This window comes from Piliocolobus tephrosceles, chromosome 18, assembly GCF_002776525.5.
Source record: "Piliocolobus tephrosceles isolate RC106 chromosome 18, ASM277652v3, whole genome shotgun sequence".
NCBI classification, from domain to species: Eukaryota; Metazoa; Chordata; class Mammalia; order Primates; family Cercopithecidae; genus Piliocolobus; species Piliocolobus tephrosceles.
In genome coordinates, this window is record NC_045451.1 from 63,580,303 (window position 1) to 63,598,988 (window position 18,686).

General features: G+C 37.1%; 1 protein-coding gene and 1 pseudogene across 3 annotated transcripts in view; one reads left to right on the forward strand and one right to left on the reverse strand.

Moving 5' to 3' along the window:
* Positions 1 to 18,686, forward strand: part of SMCHD1 (structural maintenance of chromosomes flexible hinge domain containing 1) — a 151,870-nt gene that overhangs the window by 32,325 nt on the left and 100,859 nt on the right. For all 3 annotated transcript variants that reach the window (XR_002735005.3, XM_023228532.3, XM_023228533.3), the window contains exons 6-12: positions 4,289 to 4,403; positions 4,525 to 4,644; positions 9,804 to 9,970; positions 12,629 to 12,719; positions 13,420 to 13,630; positions 16,424 to 16,544; positions 16,621 to 16,804. Coding sequence is in view for 2 of the 3 variants with exons in the window: in XM_023228532.3 (XP_023084300.1) it covers positions 4,289 to 4,403; positions 4,525 to 4,644; positions 9,804 to 9,970; positions 12,629 to 12,719; positions 13,420 to 13,630; positions 16,424 to 16,544; positions 16,621 to 16,804 (1,009 nt within the window). In the remaining variant the exon portion in view is untranslated. The remainder of the gene's footprint in view (positions 1 to 4,288; positions 4,404 to 4,524; positions 4,645 to 9,803; positions 9,971 to 12,628; positions 12,720 to 13,419; positions 13,631 to 16,423; positions 16,545 to 16,620; positions 16,805 to 18,686) is intronic.
* Positions 8,370 to 8,404, reverse strand: LOC111553628 (annotated as a pseudogene).

The window sequence follows — 18,686 nt, forward strand, 5'->3', positions numbered from 1 at the left end:
ACTTCAGCAAAGTCTCAGGATACAAAATTAATGTGCAAAAATCACAAGCATTCTTATACACCAGTAACAGACAAACAGAGAGCCCAATCATGAATGAACTTCCATTCACAATTGCTTCAAAGAGAATAAAATACCTAGGAATCCAACTTACAAGGGATGTAAAGGACCTCTTCAAGGAGAACTACAAACCACTGCTCAGTGAAATAAAAGAGGACAGAAACAAATGGAAGAACATACGATGTTCATGGATAGGAAGAATCAATATCGTGAAAATGGCCATACTGCCCAAGGTAATTTATAGATTCAATACCATCCCCATCAAGCTACCAACGAGTTTCTTCACAGAATTGGAAAAAAACTGCTTTAAAGTTCATATGGAAGCAAAAAAGAGCCCGCATTGCCAAGACAGTCCTAAGTCAAAAGAACAAAGCTGGAGGCATCACGCTACCTGACTTCAAACTATACTGCAAGGCTACAGTAACCAAAACAGCATGGTACTGGTACCAAAACAGAGATATAGACCAATGGAACAGAATAGAGTCCTCAGAAATAATATCACACATCTACAACCATCTGATCTTTGACAAACCTGAGAGAAACAAGAAATGGGGAAAGGATTCCCTATTTAATAAATGGTGCTGAGAAAATTGTCTAGCCATAAGTAGAAAGCTGAAACTGGATCCTTTCCTTACTCCTTATATGAAAATTAAATCAAGATGGATTAGAGACTTAAATGTTAGACCTAATACCATAAAAACCCTAGAAGAAAACCTAGGCAATACCATTCAGGACATAGGCATGGGCAAGGACTTCATGTCTAGAACACCAAAAGCAACAGCAACAAAAGCCAGAATTGACAAATGGGATCTAATTAAACTAAAGAGCTTCTGCACAGCAAAAGAAACTACCATCAGAGTGAACAGGCAACCTACAGAATGGGAGAAGATTTTTGCAATCTACTCATCTGACAAAGGGCTAATATTCAGAACCTACAAAGAACTCAAACAAATTTACGAGAAAAAAACAACCCCATCAAAAAGTGGGCAAAGGATATGAACAGACATTTCTCAAAAGAAGACATTCATACAGCCAACAGGCACATGAAAAAATGCTCATCATCACTGGCCATTAGAGAAATGCGAATCAAAACCACAATGAGATACCATCTCACACCAGTTAGAATGGCAATCATTAAAAAGTCAGGAAACAACAGGTGCTGGAGAGGAAGTGGAGAAATAGGAACACTTTTACACTGTTGGTGGGATTGTAAACTAGTTCAACCATTATGGAAAACAGTATGGCGATTCCTCAAGGATCTAGAATTAGAAGTACCATATGACTCAGCCATCCCACTACTGGGTATATACCCAAAGGATTATAAATCATGCTGCTATAAAGACACATGCACACGTATGTTTATTGCGGCACTATTCACAATAGCAAAGACTTGGAATCGACCCATATGTCCATCAGTGACAGACTGGATTAAGAGAATGTGGCACATATACACCATGGAATACTATGCAGCCATAAAAAAGGATGAGTTTGTGTCCTTTGTAGGGACATGGATGCAGCTGGAAACCATCATTCTTAGCAAACTATCACAAGAACAGAAAACCAAACACCGCATGTTCTCACTCATAGGTGGGAACTGAACAGTGACATCACTTGGACTCGGGAAGGGGAACATCACACACTGGGGCCTATCATGGGGAGGGGGGAGGGATGGCACTGAGAGTTATATCTGATGTAAAGGACGAGTTGATGGGTGCTGACGAGTTGATGGATGCAGCACACCAACATGGCACAAGTATACATATGTAACAAACCTGCACGTTATGCACATGTACCCTAGAACTTAAAGTATAATAATAATAATTTTTAAAAAAGGAAATGCTTATTGGAGCATTTCAGATGTTGCATTTTCAAATTTGGGATGCTCAGGTGGTAAGTATAATGCATCTATTCCAAAATTGGAAAAGAAATCAGAAATCTGAAATACTTTTGGTCCCAAGCATTTTGGATAAGGGGTACTCAAACCTATATGTTAAATATGTCACTCAGTTTTCTACCAGCTTACATCATTTATAAGGAGAAATCTGTTGTCAGTCTTATCTTTATATCTCAGAACATATTGTCTGTTTTTCTCTGACTTAAGATTTTTTTTTTTACTCATCAGTGTGTATTCTTTTTAGCATCGTGGTGTATGTTTCTGTTGAAAGTGGTGGTGTGCGCATGTTCTCACTCATAGGTGGGAACTGAAGAATGAGATCACTTGGACTGAGGAAGGGGAACATCACACACCGGGGCCTGTTATGGGGGGGCGGAGGGGGGAGGGATTGCACTGAGAGTTATACCTGATGTAAAGGACGAGTTGATGGATGCTGACGAGTTGATGGGTGCAGCACACCAACATGGCACAAGTATACATATGTGACAAACCTGCACGTTATGTACATGTACCCTAGAACTTAAAGTATAGTTAAAAAAAAAAAGTGGAAAAAAGAAAAACAAAGTAGTGATATGTTTGTGTATTGTGTGAGGTGCTTTGTATAAATGCAGGGCTGTGTGGGGAGGCATTTTGTGTGTGTTATTTTGTGTCGACAGTTTGTGTGTGTTGTGTGGGGATGTGATTGTAGATGTTGAGGGGGTATTGTGAGGGAATACTCTTTTGGGTGCTTTTGTTGTTTTGTATCTCAGGTATTACAGTGTCCTACCTGCTCAATGTTGTCTTTATGTTTATTTTGATTATTTATATATGAGGATAGGACTTTTTATACCAATTAAAATGTTTTTGGTTATCCCATTCTTTTTTTCTGTTTGTTTTCTCTTAAATTTATTGTCTTCTGCTGTTTCATTTTCTTGATCCACCTTTTAAAATATTTTAGAATTTATATCTTCTCCGATCTTCTTTGAAATTTTATCATGCATATTTAGATTTCAGGATTAAAAGTATTTTACTTCCCCCAACTTAAGGACTTCATTAGCTTTGGTCACTCTCTTCCTGAAATGACAGTTTTGTTATTGAAGGTATTTAAAGTGTGACTTTTTAGAAATTCAGCAATATACACATACCACTTTTTCACCACACCAGTAAATGTCTCATATGTAGTACTTTAAAAAATTATTTTTGTATGTATTGTATTATGGTGACCTCTTGTATGTTAGATTGTGCTTATAGAAACATTAATTTAGAACAAGTCTTCTGGTGGTAAATTACTTTGGTTTTTATCTATAAATGCTTTATTTTTCTCTAGTTGACAATTTTAGGTTAGATTTTTTTCAGGCACTACAGAGATAATATTCCTCTCTGTCTTATACTGTCACTGTCAAAGCCTGCTAATCTATTTTATCCTGTCTTATCTCTCAGCCTATTTTCTAGTTCTTCTGTTTGGTTTTTGGTGTTTACAGTGATGTTGATTTCTTTTTATGTATCTTGTTTGGGCTCTTTTCGTTTTCTTGGATCTGTGAAGCCATGTCATACTGGTTCCAGCATATTTACAGCTGTTTTCTGTTCTCCGTCCCTTCTCTTTCTAGAACTACATTTAATCTTGTGTGAGATATTTTTCCTTTGGTCATTTATGTCTTTTAACACCACTTTGATACTTTCAGTTTTGTTTTTTCTTTGTTTCCTGTGGTTACATTCTTTGCATCTTTCTGTTCTCTAATTCTCTCCAGCTTTGTCATACCTGCTCTTTAATCTTTCCATTGAGTTTAATAGTGGTTCCAGCTTCACTTTCATTCTGTTTCTTTCTGATATTGGGGGATGATGTCCCTGGAGACTTTGCCTATATTTTGAAAGACCAGTGGTGCCTGCCTCTTCTTCAGAATGTTGTTATGGTGCAGTGTTCCCTCAGAGCTATTCATTTATCATGATATATGGAAGTGACACTCTCCTTTGCTGTAATTACCATTATTCTTCAGACAATATTTTAGGAAGTTTTGAAGTAGCAAACAGTTTTGAAGGAAAGTTTTAGAGGCATAAGGATAATAAAAATACTTATTTAGTCCTGTTTGGTGAGAGATTTTCTGATTTAGTAGGACTGAGCCCAAGAATGTACATTTCGTTCAAAGTTTTCAGGTAAAGCTAATGCATCTGGCCTGGGGACTACACTTTGAGATGAACTGGAGTGGATGTCTTGACACTGATTATTTCACCTTTCAGTTAGGGGTGTTTGCAGGCATGGTGATCATTTCATTAACACTGAATACAAGTGCAATGACAGTTTCTTTTGACACTTAACTAGCTTGTTTAAAATCACTGCATTAATGTAATGTTTTATTTTAGTGATCATTCAGGATATGTTCGTCCAGTACCAGTGCCACGCAGTTTAAATAGTGATATTTCCTATTTTGGTGTTGGGGGCAAGCAAGCTGTCTTCTTTGTTGGACAATCAGCCAGAGTAAGTATAAAAAGATTTCGTAGAAATGAAAGTTGATCAAAATATTTTGAAGTTGACTCTGTCTAAATGCATTAACCAGTTTATTAGGAATTTAAAAAGTACTCTTTTTAATATTTAACAGATGATAAGCAAACCTGCAGATTCCCAAGATGTTCATGAGCTTGTGCTTTCTAAAGAAGATTTTGAGAAGAAGGAGAAAAATAAAGAGGCAATATATAGTGGATATATTAGAAACAGAAAGGTACAATACATTTTTAACTCACAATTATAAATTTACTCCTTTGGATAGACGGTAGGACAGAACTTAACTTGAAGGTATGAAATTTTCATAGTTACCCTTTCCTTTAGTCATGCTAGCAACAAAAATGGGCTTTCTCAAGCCAAAATCTTCAGACAAGTTGTCTCATAAAGCTTACTAAGCTTTCTGTAAATTGCTTGTAGGATTGTAAACTTTTTTCCCTGGTCTGAATTTGAGTTTTAAAATCTTTGTTATATAATAAAATTATAGAGTAGAAAAACAGTAATAGGGTAATGTACTTTCAGGAAATTGGACCTTAAGAGAAATAAATGAGAGATTGCTGTTACCAGTTTACATTCAAATTCTTGTGTTAATAAGACAAAATGTTAACAAATTTGAATCTTAGTGGCAAGTAAATGGTATATTTATTGTGTATCCCTTCAACTCTGTTTGAAACATGATTTTTTTTTTTTTTTTTTTTTTGAGATGGAGTCTCACTCTGTCGCTCAGGCTGGAGTGCAGTGGCGCAACCTCAGCTCGTTGCAGCCTCCACCTCCCAGGTTCAAGAGATTCTCCTGCCTCAGCCTCTTGAGTAGCTGGGATTGTAGGATTACAGGCGCCTGCCACCACACCCACCCCACTACTTTTTTTGTATTTTTACTAGAGACAGGGTTTCACTACGTTGGCCGGGCTGGTTTTGAACTCCTGACCTCAAGTGATCCGCCCACCTCGGCCTCCCAAAGTGCTAGGATTACAGACGTGAGCCACCATGCCCAGCCTGAAACATGATTTTTAATCTAAAATCTTTAGTTAGTTTACTTATTATTTTAAGAGATGGAGTCTCACTCTGTCCCTCTAGACTAGAGTGTAGTGATGCTATCACAGTTCACTGCAGCCTCTAACTGCCGGACTCAGGTAATCTTCCAACCTTGGCCTCCGAAAGTGTGGGAGTTACGGGAAAATCTTTATTTTAAAGTGATTTGGGGCTGGACATGGTAGCTCAGTCCTGTAGTACCACTAGTTTGGGAAGCTGAGGTGGGAGGACTGCTTGAGCTCAGGAGTTCAAGACCAGCCTCTATAGCATAGGAGACCTTGTCTCTACTGAAAAAAAGAAAAAGAAAAAGAAAAGCCGGGTGTGCTGGTGTATGCACCTGTAGTCCCAGCTACTTGGCAGGCTGAGGTGGCAGGATCACTTGAGCCCAGCTGCAAGTGAGCTATGGTCATGCTGCTACATTCCAGTTTGGGTGATAGAGCAAGAGTGTCTCAAAAACAATACAAAATTTTTAAAAAGTAATTTCGAACTTTTAAAACATTGATTTTCTGATTCTAAAATAACTTGTAGGGAACTTTATTGGAAAGCATAAGGAAGATAAAAATACTCCCAAGTCCTAGAGAAGCCTACTGAAACATTTTGGTGAATTTCCTTCTAATTCAGCTTTTTAAAATATATACTTAATAGTTTTGATCCCACATTTTAAAAATTAACACATTGAGTATTTCCCCATCTTACAAATTGCTTTGATACACAGCAGTTTTTAATAGCTTTATAACATTTCCTTCCATGAATGTAACATAATTTCATGATTCTGTTGAGCATTTGGCTTATTTAAAGGATTTTACAATAATTGTAAAGACATTGCCATGAATATCTTTGCATAATATCTTACCTGAATTAAAAATTTTTTTCCTTAGTTGAGATTGTTATAGTTTAATAGCTGTGATAATGAATTTGTACTTTTTTTTTTGAGATGGAGTTACACTCTGTCGCCCAGGCTGGAGTGCCGTGGCATGATCTCAGCTCACCACAACCTCTGCCTCCCTGGTTGAAGCAATTCCTCCCGAGTAGCTGGGATTACAGGCTCATGCCACCACGCCCAGCTAATTTTTTTCTATTTTTTTTTTTTAGTAGAGACGAAGTTTCACCATGTTGGCCAGACTGGTCTTGAGCTCCTGACTTCAGGCAGTCCGCCCACCTCGGCCTCCCAAAGTGCTAGGATTCCCAACAAACATTTCCTGGGTACCAACAAGTACCTGGTCCGTTTCCTTTTATGACCAGTCTTTTCCAGCCTATTTTTGTTGGCCTTGTATCTCTGGTTCTTGTTCTATAGTCAATAGTCTTGCCTTTTCTAAAGATGTGTATTTGCTACTTATGTCAAAAGCTCTCAAATCTGTGTTTCGTTTGAAAAGTTTTCTCAAGACTGAAACACTGAAACATGCTAGCTTCAATAAAGGAAACAAACCATGCTAGGCCCTTTAAACAGAAAATACCTAACAGAGGGAATCAGATGGTTACCTGATTATTGGAAGGGCCAAAGGAATGAGTTATGGGCTAAGCCTTCAAGAATGATGCTAAGACTCTGAAGTTAATCCTGGAGGGATGCTGCAACATTTGCTATAATCATTCAGTTGGAGGACCACCACTGGGTCTGGAATTCAGGAACTCACTGCTGTATCTGTGATCCAAAAGTTGGAATGTTCTCACTGCCACAGTTGCTCCACGACAGGAAAACAGAATTTCTGGCCATAACTAGGGCTGCAGTGGCCTTTTGACACTTTAAACCTGAAACCTGGTTACTGATCTTTCAGTGCCTTGTATGATAACAGAAAACCTTTAAGAAACTTCAGGAAATAGCCTCTGCTTCGTTTTTGGCATCCAGATTTTGGCTAGTATGTCTAATTGGTGAAATGTAATTTGCATCCACAACCAAACAGTATATATTTTTTTCCCTTCCAACCTCTGCAGCCCAAGAGAGTACAGTAAAAGGTAGTAGGAATGGGTGATGAATACCAACTGATCATGTCCAGTACACTCATTTCCAGGTTCAATTAGATGTTCTTTCTTAGGTATTTGAGGAATAACTCACTTTTGGTACCTTTGAAGTCAAATATTGGCTGGGCACAGTGGCTCATGCCGGTAATCCTAGCACTTTGGGAGACCGAGGAGGGAGAATCTCTTGAGCCCAGGAGTTCAAGACCAGCTGGGCAACATAGAGAGACCCTGTCTCTTAAAAGAAAGAGATCAAATATTATCCGTAAACCTTTCTTATTCCCTCTTTCTCCTATCTCCCTCTCAACTACCCTTTTCAATTAATGGCATCCACTAGCCATGCAGTTAAAGTTGGTAATCCTTTTTGTTAATCATTCAGCACATTTAATTTTGTCTTTTATATTATTTTCTTTCATCTATCCTCTCTTCCACCCACTTTCCACTGCTCTAATTCAGCCATCCCGCCTTATCTTTTATCATACGTTTATCATATATCCTAAAACTACCTTATTTCCTTTATGCTCTTGAATTCATGTTCTCATTTGTCTGGAATGTTGTTATTCAGTCATCTGCTGGGTGACTGTCACCCTCTTTTTACCTGTGTAGCTCTTGGTTCATATCTTCATACATAATGGCATATTGTTTTGTAATCATTTGTTTTTTCATTTCCTACCAGATGGAATTTGTAGAGCACAAAGGCACTGTCTTATATATCTTGAACCTGTCTTCCTTAGGCCCAAGTTGAGGCATAGGACTTACAGAAGATGCTTGATAAATATTTGGATAATGAATTTGCATCATTAGTAAATTCATACTAATCTACTGACTCAAAGTGTATGAAGTGTTACTTGTATATATTGTAGCTGTGATATTAGCAATTTAGTGTATAGAGATGCATTAGAATGGTTTTGAATGGGTATGGTCTTAAGGATTTATTATTTTTTAATCAGAAATTTTAGAATTTGATAGACAAATTCTAAAAGAGCTGTAACACTGTTTTTAGTTAAGCAAGTAATCATACATACTTATTTTTAAAAATCAACTGATTTCCTAGATTGAATAGTTTGATCTGTTTTTATTTCCACAGTTTTTAAATGTATATAGCAACATACACAGTAGATATAGTCTCCTATCACTTAAGGACAGGGATGCATTCTGAGAACTGTATCATTAGGGTATTTTGTTGCTGTGTGAACATCATAGAGTGTACTTACACAAACTTAGATGGCATAACCTACTACACACCTAGGCTATATGGTATAGGGTACTGCTCCTAATCTACAAATTTGTACAGCTTGTTACCCCAGGCAGTTGTAACAGAATGGTAAATATTTGTGTAGCTAAACATATGTAAACATAGAAAAGGTACACTAATTTTACAATATTGTATCATCTTATGCAACCACTGCAGTCAATTGTTGACAGAAATGGTATGTGGCACATGACTGTATACGCATACACACACATGCACACACACGTGTGCGCACATACCATGTTTTTTTTGTTGTTTTGTTTTTTTTTTTAAGACATGCTTGTTGCCCAGTCTGAAGTGCAGTGGCGCGATCTTGGCTCACTGCAACCTCAGCCTCCTGGGCTCAAGCGGTTCTCCTGCCTCAGCCTCCCTAGTAGCTCGGATTACAAGCACGTGCCACCACGCTTGGCTGCTTTCGTATTTTAAGTAGAGATGGGGTTTCGCCTTGTTGGCCAGGCTGGTCTTGAACTCCTGACCTCAGGTGATCTGCCCGCCTCAGCCTCCCCGAGTGCTGGGATTACAGTAGTGAACTACCGCACCCGACCTGCAATTTTTTAAAACATAGACTCATACTACAAACTGAGAAGTTTGTAATTTTATCCTCAAATTCCCCTACTACCTCCCTTCCAAAGAATATTTAGATTTTCTCTGAAAGTGGACTGGTGTCCAGGATGATTTTACCTTTAAGCACAATGTGTTTGGGCTTAGCTAGCTGTGTCCAGCCTGCCCTGTAGTTTTCTTGAACGTGAAGGGCTAGACATTGGTCCTGACCCAGTTAAGTGGTAGGTCTCCCAAGCAGGGGTTCATTCCACCCGAGGGTAAGTGGCCTCAATTTTTTAAGGCATTTTAAAACTCGGTATTTGTCTTTACCTTTTCCTTTATGATTCTAAAATTGGTTTATCATTATAAGATAGGGTGCTCTTTATGCATGCTAGTTTAGCAGTCTGTGTGAAAGTTCCCTTGTCTTCACAGTGTTGTCACATACTCAGCCAGTTTGTTGTATTGGGCCAGTTTCCTCCAAAAGCTTTTCTGAAGCCTGTTTGTGAAACTCCAAGTAAATCTCATTAATATTTGATGCAATGGCTATTTGTATAATTATAATTTAGATGATTTAATCTGTTATATTTCTGTTCACTCTTGTAGCCCTCTGATTCTGTTCACATTACAAATGATGATGAAAGATTTTTGCATAATCTTATCATAGAGGAGAAGGAAAAAGATAGCTTTACTGCTGTGGTTATCACAGGGGTACAATCAGAACACATACAGTACTTGAAAAATTATTTCCACCTTTGGACACGACAGTTAGCGTAAGTAATTGTATTTGGTTTAGGAAATGTTGCTACTTAACTTTTTTAAGACTGAAAATATTACAGATACATTGAAGCCTCTTTGGTATCCTTTTTGCTCCTATCTCATTTTCTTCCCAGTACTCTGATATTATCCAGTACTCTGATATTGGTGTTAAAACAGCTCTCTATTCATTTATTCTGTAAGTATTTATAGATCATCTCTAGTGTACTGAGCATTATTTGAGGCACAGGATTTTGACAATACTATAAAATTAAAAATGAACTTCACAATTTGTCAAATTGAGCACTATATCACTTCCATGACCCCGTTTTGTGCTTCTTTTCCATAGCACCTATCATAATATTCCATACCATATATATTTATTTTTGTCGTTAAATTCACTGCTGTGTCTCCAATGTCTACTAGAAGAATACTTGCTACATGGTAGATGCTCAGATGTTTGTTAAGTGAATGAATGCATCAAGCCTATTAAAATAAAAAATATATGTATGTATGTGCCTATATGACATTAGTGCTGAAAATAATCATGTGTTTTTATTTCAGTAAAACTTGTAGGGACTCTATATTCCATTAGACCAAATCAGAGGAATAGTTATTTAATGGCTCTAATTTTTTTCTTTTGGAGACAGAGTTTCACTCTTGTTGCCCAGGCTGAAGTGCAATGGCGCAATCTCACCTCACTGCAACCTCCGCCTCCTGGGTTCAAACGATTCTCCTGCCTCAGCCTACCGAGTAGCTGGGATTACAGGCGCGTGCCACCACACTCGACTAATTTTTGTATTTTTAGTAGAGACAGGGTTTCGCCGTAATTGGCCAAGCTGGTCTTGAACTCCTGACCTCAGGTGATCCGCCCACCTCAGCCTCCCAAAGCACTGGGATTACAGGCATGAGCCCCTGTGCCCGGCCTAAAAATTTTTTTTTTTTTTTTTTTGAGACAGAGTCTTGCTCTGTTGCCCAGGCTGGAGTGCAGTGGCGTGATCTCCACTCACTGCAAGCTCTGCCTCCTGGGTTCATGCCATTCTCCTGCCTCAGCCTCCCGTGTAGCTGGGACTACAGGCGCCCGCCACCTTGCCTGGCTAATTTTTGTATTTTTAGTAGAGACGGGGTTTCAGCGTGTTAGCCAGGATGGTCTCGATCTCCTGACCTCGTGATCTGCCCGTCTTGGCCTCCCAAAATGCTGGGATTACAGGTGTGAGCTACTGCGCCTGGCCCCCCAATTTTTTTTTTTTATAGCTATGTGGTATGTACGATTTACTGTATTGTTTCCCTGATTTGCATTAGTCTGAATTACTGAGACTTGCAAAATGAGTACATCTGCTCAAAATTCGTATTTTAAAGATGCATCTTTTTACATTTACCCAAAAGACTGTTGCTCTTAATTTGAGAGTCTCAATTTTATACATAATTATATGCTAAGAGAATTAAAAAAATTTTTTTATGGGAAGATAAAGTTGATTTTAGGAATACCTTTTTTCTTGTTGAATATTTCTGTTTATTATCCCTGTTACCCAAGGTATTTAAATAGGACTTTGCAGTTTTCTTCAAGTACTTATTTTATTAGCTATTTTATAGTTTCTTTTTATTAAAGGAACTCAGTGTACATTAACACATAATTTAAATATACTCTTGCTCTAATAAAGAACGATTATGAAGAAATATTGCAAATTTCTATTTTGCGAATAAAGACATGGTATTTTATAATCCTGAACAACATTACCAAAATATAATCTTTTTAAACCTTTTCTTAAAAAATAAAGAGGTGTTGATTTCCAGAGTGTTGGTTTTCAGTGAGATGATGTCAAACTTAGTAGTTTTGTTTTTGGAATATTAGGATAAGATTGTCTCAGTGCTATAGGAGAGGAGAGATGAATGTTCTAGAACAGGGGTTCCCAATGCCCGGGTTGTGAACTGGTACCCATCTGTGGCCTTTTAGGAACCTGGCCCCACAGTGAGTGGTGGGCCTGAGTGAGCATTACCTTCTGGCTCCGCCTTCTGTCAGATCAGTGGCAGCACTAGATTTCTCATAGGAGCATGAACCCTAATGTGAACTGTGCTTGTGAGATATTGCGTGCTCCTTATGAGACTCTAATGCCTGTTGATCTGAGGTGGAACATTTTCATCCCAAATCACCCCCCTTCAACTCCCATCCCTGGAAAAATTGTCTTCCGTGAAACTGGTTTTGGTGCAAAAAAGGTGGGGGACTGCTGTTCTAGAATGATATTCTCGTATTGAGATTAGATATCGAATTCAGTTTACCCCCGATAATTGAGTCCTTTCTGGAGTGTACCTGGCAAGTAGCATTATAGACTCTTTCTGTCTAGTTTATATTTATTTGATGAATTATTCCTCTTGGAAGTGGTGTATATGGTCTTTAAAGTTGGGAAGACCTGAGTTGAAGCCCGCAGCTTCCTAACTATTCTGTGATGTCAGATAACTTTCGTATGCTCCTTGCACCCCAGGGTCTATATCTGTAAAATGAGATGCAATAATACCTGCATCTCAATTGTTTTTACCATTTAATGGAATATGTGTTTAAAAATGCTTAATAAAGTGCTTGATACCTAGTAAATAGTGTTAAAATTTTTTGATAGAAGATTACATTAACTATAATTTTATGTGAATTAAAAGTATAAAATTATTCTTCTCTCTTTTAGGCATATTTATCATTACTATATTCATGGCCCAAAAGGAAATGAAATACGAACATCAAAAGAAGTTGAACCTTTCAACAATATTGATATTGAAGTAAGAAAAAAATCTATCTTAAAATATTAAAAATTATGAGATATTTGTTTCAGTTCTAAATGACTTGGGCTAATAAAAAACACTCGATAATTAGACAACTTCTCTCCTTGTTTTTTACCAAACTACTTTGATTGTTTGATATCCAACTAAAGAGATTTTTCCTAGATGTATTTTTCTTGAACCTTTATTTACTGTAGTGCTTGGTTTATCCTTTTTTGTCTCTCTTCTGTAGAGGTATGCATTGTTACTGAACGTCAGTCATCTCTTGAAGCATGGAGGTAAAGGGAGATAACATAGCTTTCCTTTTGTTTGTAGAAGTTGTATGATGGTGACAAGATTTAGCGCCACAGAGCATTTGAGTATTGGATTCTCAGTACCCTAACCCACGTGTTAGAATTTCACATACAATGTTGTCCCACTTCCTACCTCTAGCAAGAAACCTTGAATTATTGTGACTTTTCTGTCCTTCAGCTCTGATTTGCTGTTTCTTTGCTTATATTGTATTTTTTAGTAGTATATTCCTTATTGAGATGCTACTTAAAGCTGTTTAACTCATATATAAATATATATATTTCATGAAGCCAGATTATTACTTGTACAAATAAACAGAATTTTTGCTTATTCTATTGTTGAATCATAGCTGAGAACGAAAGTAAAGGTACCATGGAATTTAATTATTTTTGTTTCATTTTTATTTTAGATTTCTATGTTTGAAAAAGGGAAGGTACCTAAGATTGTCAACCTAAGGGAAATACAAGACGACATGCAGACGTTGTATGTAAACACAGCAGCTGACAGTTTTGAATTCAAAGCTCATGTTGAAGGAGACGGTGTAGTGGAAGGGATTATCCGTTATCATCCATTCTTATATGATAGAGAAACCTACCCTGATGATCCATGCTTTCCATCAAGTATGTTAATCTGTTATCTTCGTTATAAAATATGAAGTTGTGATTTGGGACTGCGATTTGTTTTTCTAAATGATTATCAGTTGGACTATTCAGGTTAGAAAAATAAATATTAAAACTTTTTCTTATGCAGGTCTTAGGTTGTTAGGTATTTGTAATTTTTGTAATTCCAGATTTTTATGTACGTTCATTTCTAGATGAATAAATCTTTAATGAACTCTTCTTTTAGTTCTGTTATGAAACCAAACTTTTAGATATGTATGCATATTAATCGTTTATATGTTCTCTTCTCTCTTTTTTTTTTTTTTTGAGACAGAGTCTCACTCTGTCGCCCAGGCTGGAGTGCAGTGGCTGGACCTCACCTCACTGCAAGCTCCGCCTCCCGGGTTTACGCCATTCTCCTGCCTCAGCGTCCCGAGTAGCTGGGACTACAGGTGCCTGCCACCTCGCCTGGCTAGTTTTTTGTATTTTTTAGTAGAGACGGGGTTTCACCGTGTTAGCCAGGATGGTCTCGATCTCCTGACCTCGTGATCCGCCCGCCTCGGCCTCCCGAAGTGCTGGGATTACAGGCTTGAGCCACCGCGCCTGGCCTGTTCTCTTCTCTTTATCCTTGTTGCAGTTTTACACTTTATGCAGTCATATCTATCAGTTTTTTCTTTTTGCTTTCTGATTTTGTCTTACTGTAGAAAGGCTTTTTACACCTCAAGATTATGTAAATCTGTAGCTTTTTTGATTTTGTTGTCATTTTATGGTCAATGCATTTGTGTTTTCCTTTTTTGTATGTAGAGTAAGGTGGGATTTTATTTATTTAAATTTTTGAGTGATGGGGTCTTGCCATGTTGCCTAGGCTGGTCTTGAAATCCTGGCCTGAAATAGTCCTCCTGCCTTGGCCTTCCAAAGTACTAGAATTACAGGCGTGAGCCACCACACCCGGCCCTTTTTTTTTTTTTTTTCCAGTAGAGAGATAGGGATTTAACAATTATTTTCTATGTGGTATTCATATTCAGTTTCTTAGCACCAGTTATTAAATGTTATAATTTACCCAATAGTTAGAACTTTTATAATATTACTTTTATAATATAAAGTTTCCATAAGTACATAGGTCTAGATTCTTTACTATAAGGTACTATTTTTTTTTTTTTTTTTTGTATATGAGTAATGATACTGTCTTGTAGCTTTATCTTGTAATTTGGTATGTTTGGGACAAAACATTTTCACTATTGTTCCTTTTTGAGAATACTTTTGCTCTTCTAGATAACTTTGGAATCAGCTTCGTACATTCACTTATAATAATTCTAGTGGGATTATTGGGATTGCATTGAATTGATAGGTTAACAATATTAAACTTTTTCTTTCAGAATACTTCCTGAGTACATTGTTAGTTTTCTAGGGTCTGCAGCCAGATTTTCTGATTTGAATCCCATCTTTGCCACTTTCTGTTGGACAAACTACTCCCTACCTTAGTTTGCTTATCTGGGATATGGGTAGTTCACACCTCATAGGGGTGTTGCGAAGATCAAATTTAAAAACTGGGGCAACTTCTCAGAATAGTGCTCAGCACTGTTTATTAAGTGCTCCTGCTCAGTATGTATTGTTACTCAGTGGCTCCACTGGCGTTTTTGCTTTTTTTGTGTGTTTTGGAGACAAAAGTCTCGTGTTGGAGTGCAGTGGCACAATGTAGGCTCACTGCAATCTCCGTCTCCCAGGTTCAAGCAATTTCTCATGGATCAACCTCCTGAGTAACTGGGACTACAGGTTCCCACGACCATGCCAGGCTTATTTTTTTGTATTTTATTAGAGACAACGTTTTGTCATGTTGCCCAGGGTAGTCTCAAACTCCTGAACTCAGGTAATCCTCCCACCTCAGCCTCCCATAGTGCTAGGATTACAGGCGTAAACCACTGTGCCTGGCACTCTCTGACTTCTTAAATTTACTATTTCCAATTTTTGTATGCTAATAGACAAAAAGATACAAATTTTTTCAAATGCTGCCTTAAAAAGAAGAGCAAGTAAGTTGAGTGATCAATCAGAGGGATTCTCTAAGAGCAAAGTGGTTTTGTTTGATTGAAAGCACCTTGTATATACGGGACTTCTTGTGAGGGCTTTTAGGGAGAAGGTTTTGTTTTAGGCCCATGAACTAATGTTCATTAGCTGAGATGTTAATATGTCAGGATCATGTTGTTTAATCCTAATTTATCTGGATACATGAGAGTGTGTTGCTAATAAACATAAGATTATAGAAAATTGTGCTAATTAATGCTCTTAATATATCTTACAGTTCTGTGTACATTTTTCATGCTTACTTAAATCTGAAAATGAAATTTCTAAAAAGTAAGCTTAATTTTAGCATCATTCACTAATTTGTTCAAACTAGGTAAACTCGCTGCTATTAGATGTCAGATTTCTCAGGTGATTTTCATGTGAACATGCTAGTTCTGATAAAATTGTGAAACTATTTTAGATACGGGATTTTAGCTCCTATATTTGTAGGAAGGAGGGATTTTGTTACAGGGGATAATCTTTTTGGATGTAAGACTCTTTTAGCCTCATGAATAGGTGTAAAGATGACAGGCCCAGCAGCTAGTACATTAGTTCGTATATAAGTAATTACTGACTTTTAAATGACAGACACCATTCATAATGTGGAACCACTTTGTAAACCTGCCTTTTTGTGGACAGAGTATAAAACTACCTTTAGGTTTTATAGAATGCAATTTGAAAGATCATATATGTTTGTTTCATTATTTCTCACATTTTAGCAGTAAACATTTTGTTCCATTTGCCCTTTTGATCTAGAATTAAAAGATGAAGATGATGATGATGATTGTTTCATACTTGAGAAAGCAGCTAGAGGGAAAAGGCCTATTTTTGAATGTTTTTGGAATGGACGATTAATACCATATACATCAGTTGAAGAGTAAGTTTGATTTTTGCTGAAATTATATTTTTACCACTTAATTTTTTTTACTAACTAACATTGTGTTCTGTTCAAGCTTTGACTGGTGTACTCCTCCTAAGAAGAGAGGGCTTGCACCAATTGAATGCTACAATAGAATATCTGGTGCATTATTCACTAATGACAAATTCCAGGTCAGCACAAATAAACTGACGTTTATGGATCTTGAGCTAAAATTGAAAGATAAGAACACCCTTTTTACAAGGATTTTAAATGGACAGGTATGATTTTTAAATATAAAGTTGTGAATGTTTGCAAATGTTTTATTTTTAAGTAAAAGAAGACACTAGCAGTGTAGGCTTTTGTTGATACTTTGCATCAAAAGACTATGATGTATAAATTTTTTATGAGCAGTCAAATGTTCACATAGCTAAAAAATTTTAAGCTAATTAGACTAGGTTTGACTAGAATTTACATATCTTCATTAATTTTTTTTTTTTTTTTAAAGACAGGAGTTTCACTCTGTTGTCCAGGCTGGATTGCAGTGGCTCAGTCTTGGCTCACTGCAACCTCTGTCTCCCAGGTTCAAGCTGTTCTCCTGCCTCAGCCTCCCAAATAGCTGGGACTACAGAAACGTGCCACCATGCCTGGCTAATTTTTATGTTTTTAGTAGAGATGGGGTTTCACTATGTTGGCCAGGCTGGTCTCAAACTCTTGACCTCAGGTGATCCGCCTGCCTTGGTCTCCCAAAATGTTGGGATTACAGGCGTGAGTCACTGCGCCCGGCCAAGATCTTAATATGTAGCCCTTGACATAGTAGAAGCCACAGAAGCATCTTGATGAGAATGTGTATGAACAATTGTATTTGCTTTAAGGGCTATATTTGTACATGAATAACCTAATTGTGCGATTTTTAGCTAGTCTTGAAGGTAAAAATGGGGTAAAACTGTGAAGTACTTTGAGCTAAAAGGTGGTTTGAGATTGATTGGTATTAAAATACATGCATTGGTTGATACAACAAGAATGATTTCACTTTGAAATTTGTTAAAAAGTTGAGTGAAACTAGTATACTAGTGTACTTGTATTCTGTGCACAGACCTCAGAGACTTTTACTTGATACTACTCTTTCAGTAGTTTAATGTCGAATTGCCAGGAAATAGATGATTTTATTATCAATTTATTGCTGGGCAATAAATACAGTGCATAGTACATAGTGTTTGTAGTCAGTCATTCCTGTAAGATGTTGAAATTAATTTTGCTCTTATAAAGATTCTGAATCATAGAAGATTAGGACGCTTTTTAAGAATTTTGCACTGAGAAAGGCCTTATCAAAATGAGTTACTACTCCTTTATTATGCACTTACAATTCATTTATAATATGGTGTTAGTTATCCAACATTTATTGAGCAATGGGTCTTTTCAAAAGCTATCCAGAATAAGTTAATTCTATTCCTTTGTTACACTGTACTTTTAAAATATGTATGTTCCAATTTTGAAACATTCAAGCTGCGCGTAACGGTTCACACCTGTAATCCTGGCTACTTGAGAGGCTGAAGCAGGAGGATGGCTTGAGGCCAGGAGTTTAAGACCAGTGTGAGCAATACAGTGAGACGCCCTATTTGGGAAAAAAAGAAAAAAAGAAGGAGGAGGAAAAGAAATGTTCAAATACACAGAAAAGTTGAAAGAATATTATAAAATGAATGTCTGCATATTATTCCCCTAGATTAACTTGACATGCCTACTGAATTGTACTTTGACTGTTATTGAGTGCCTGGAATTAATGCATCTGGTAATTTAGTTGATAGTGAATCCATCCTGAGAGTTTTAGAAGGGGCAGTTTAACATTTTGGTAGTCAGATTTTCTGGTTCCTAGTTAATCATTTAATCTCCATGTCAGCTGGCAAACTGACAATAATTTGCTGATTTGGGAAAGAGTTGGAACCTAGGTATAGGAGTAAGGGCAGCAGCCATTTCCTGGAAACTGTATACCATTTTGGACCTCTGAGTCTTCACCATGTATATATATTTCTTTTTCATTCATATAACTTTAAAAAAATCAAATTTATTAATAACTAAGATAGTATCCTTCTTGACAGCAAGCTTCAAAAACTTAGGCTGAAATTATTTTTAATTTTGCCTTACTTTCCTTTGGAAATGGTATAT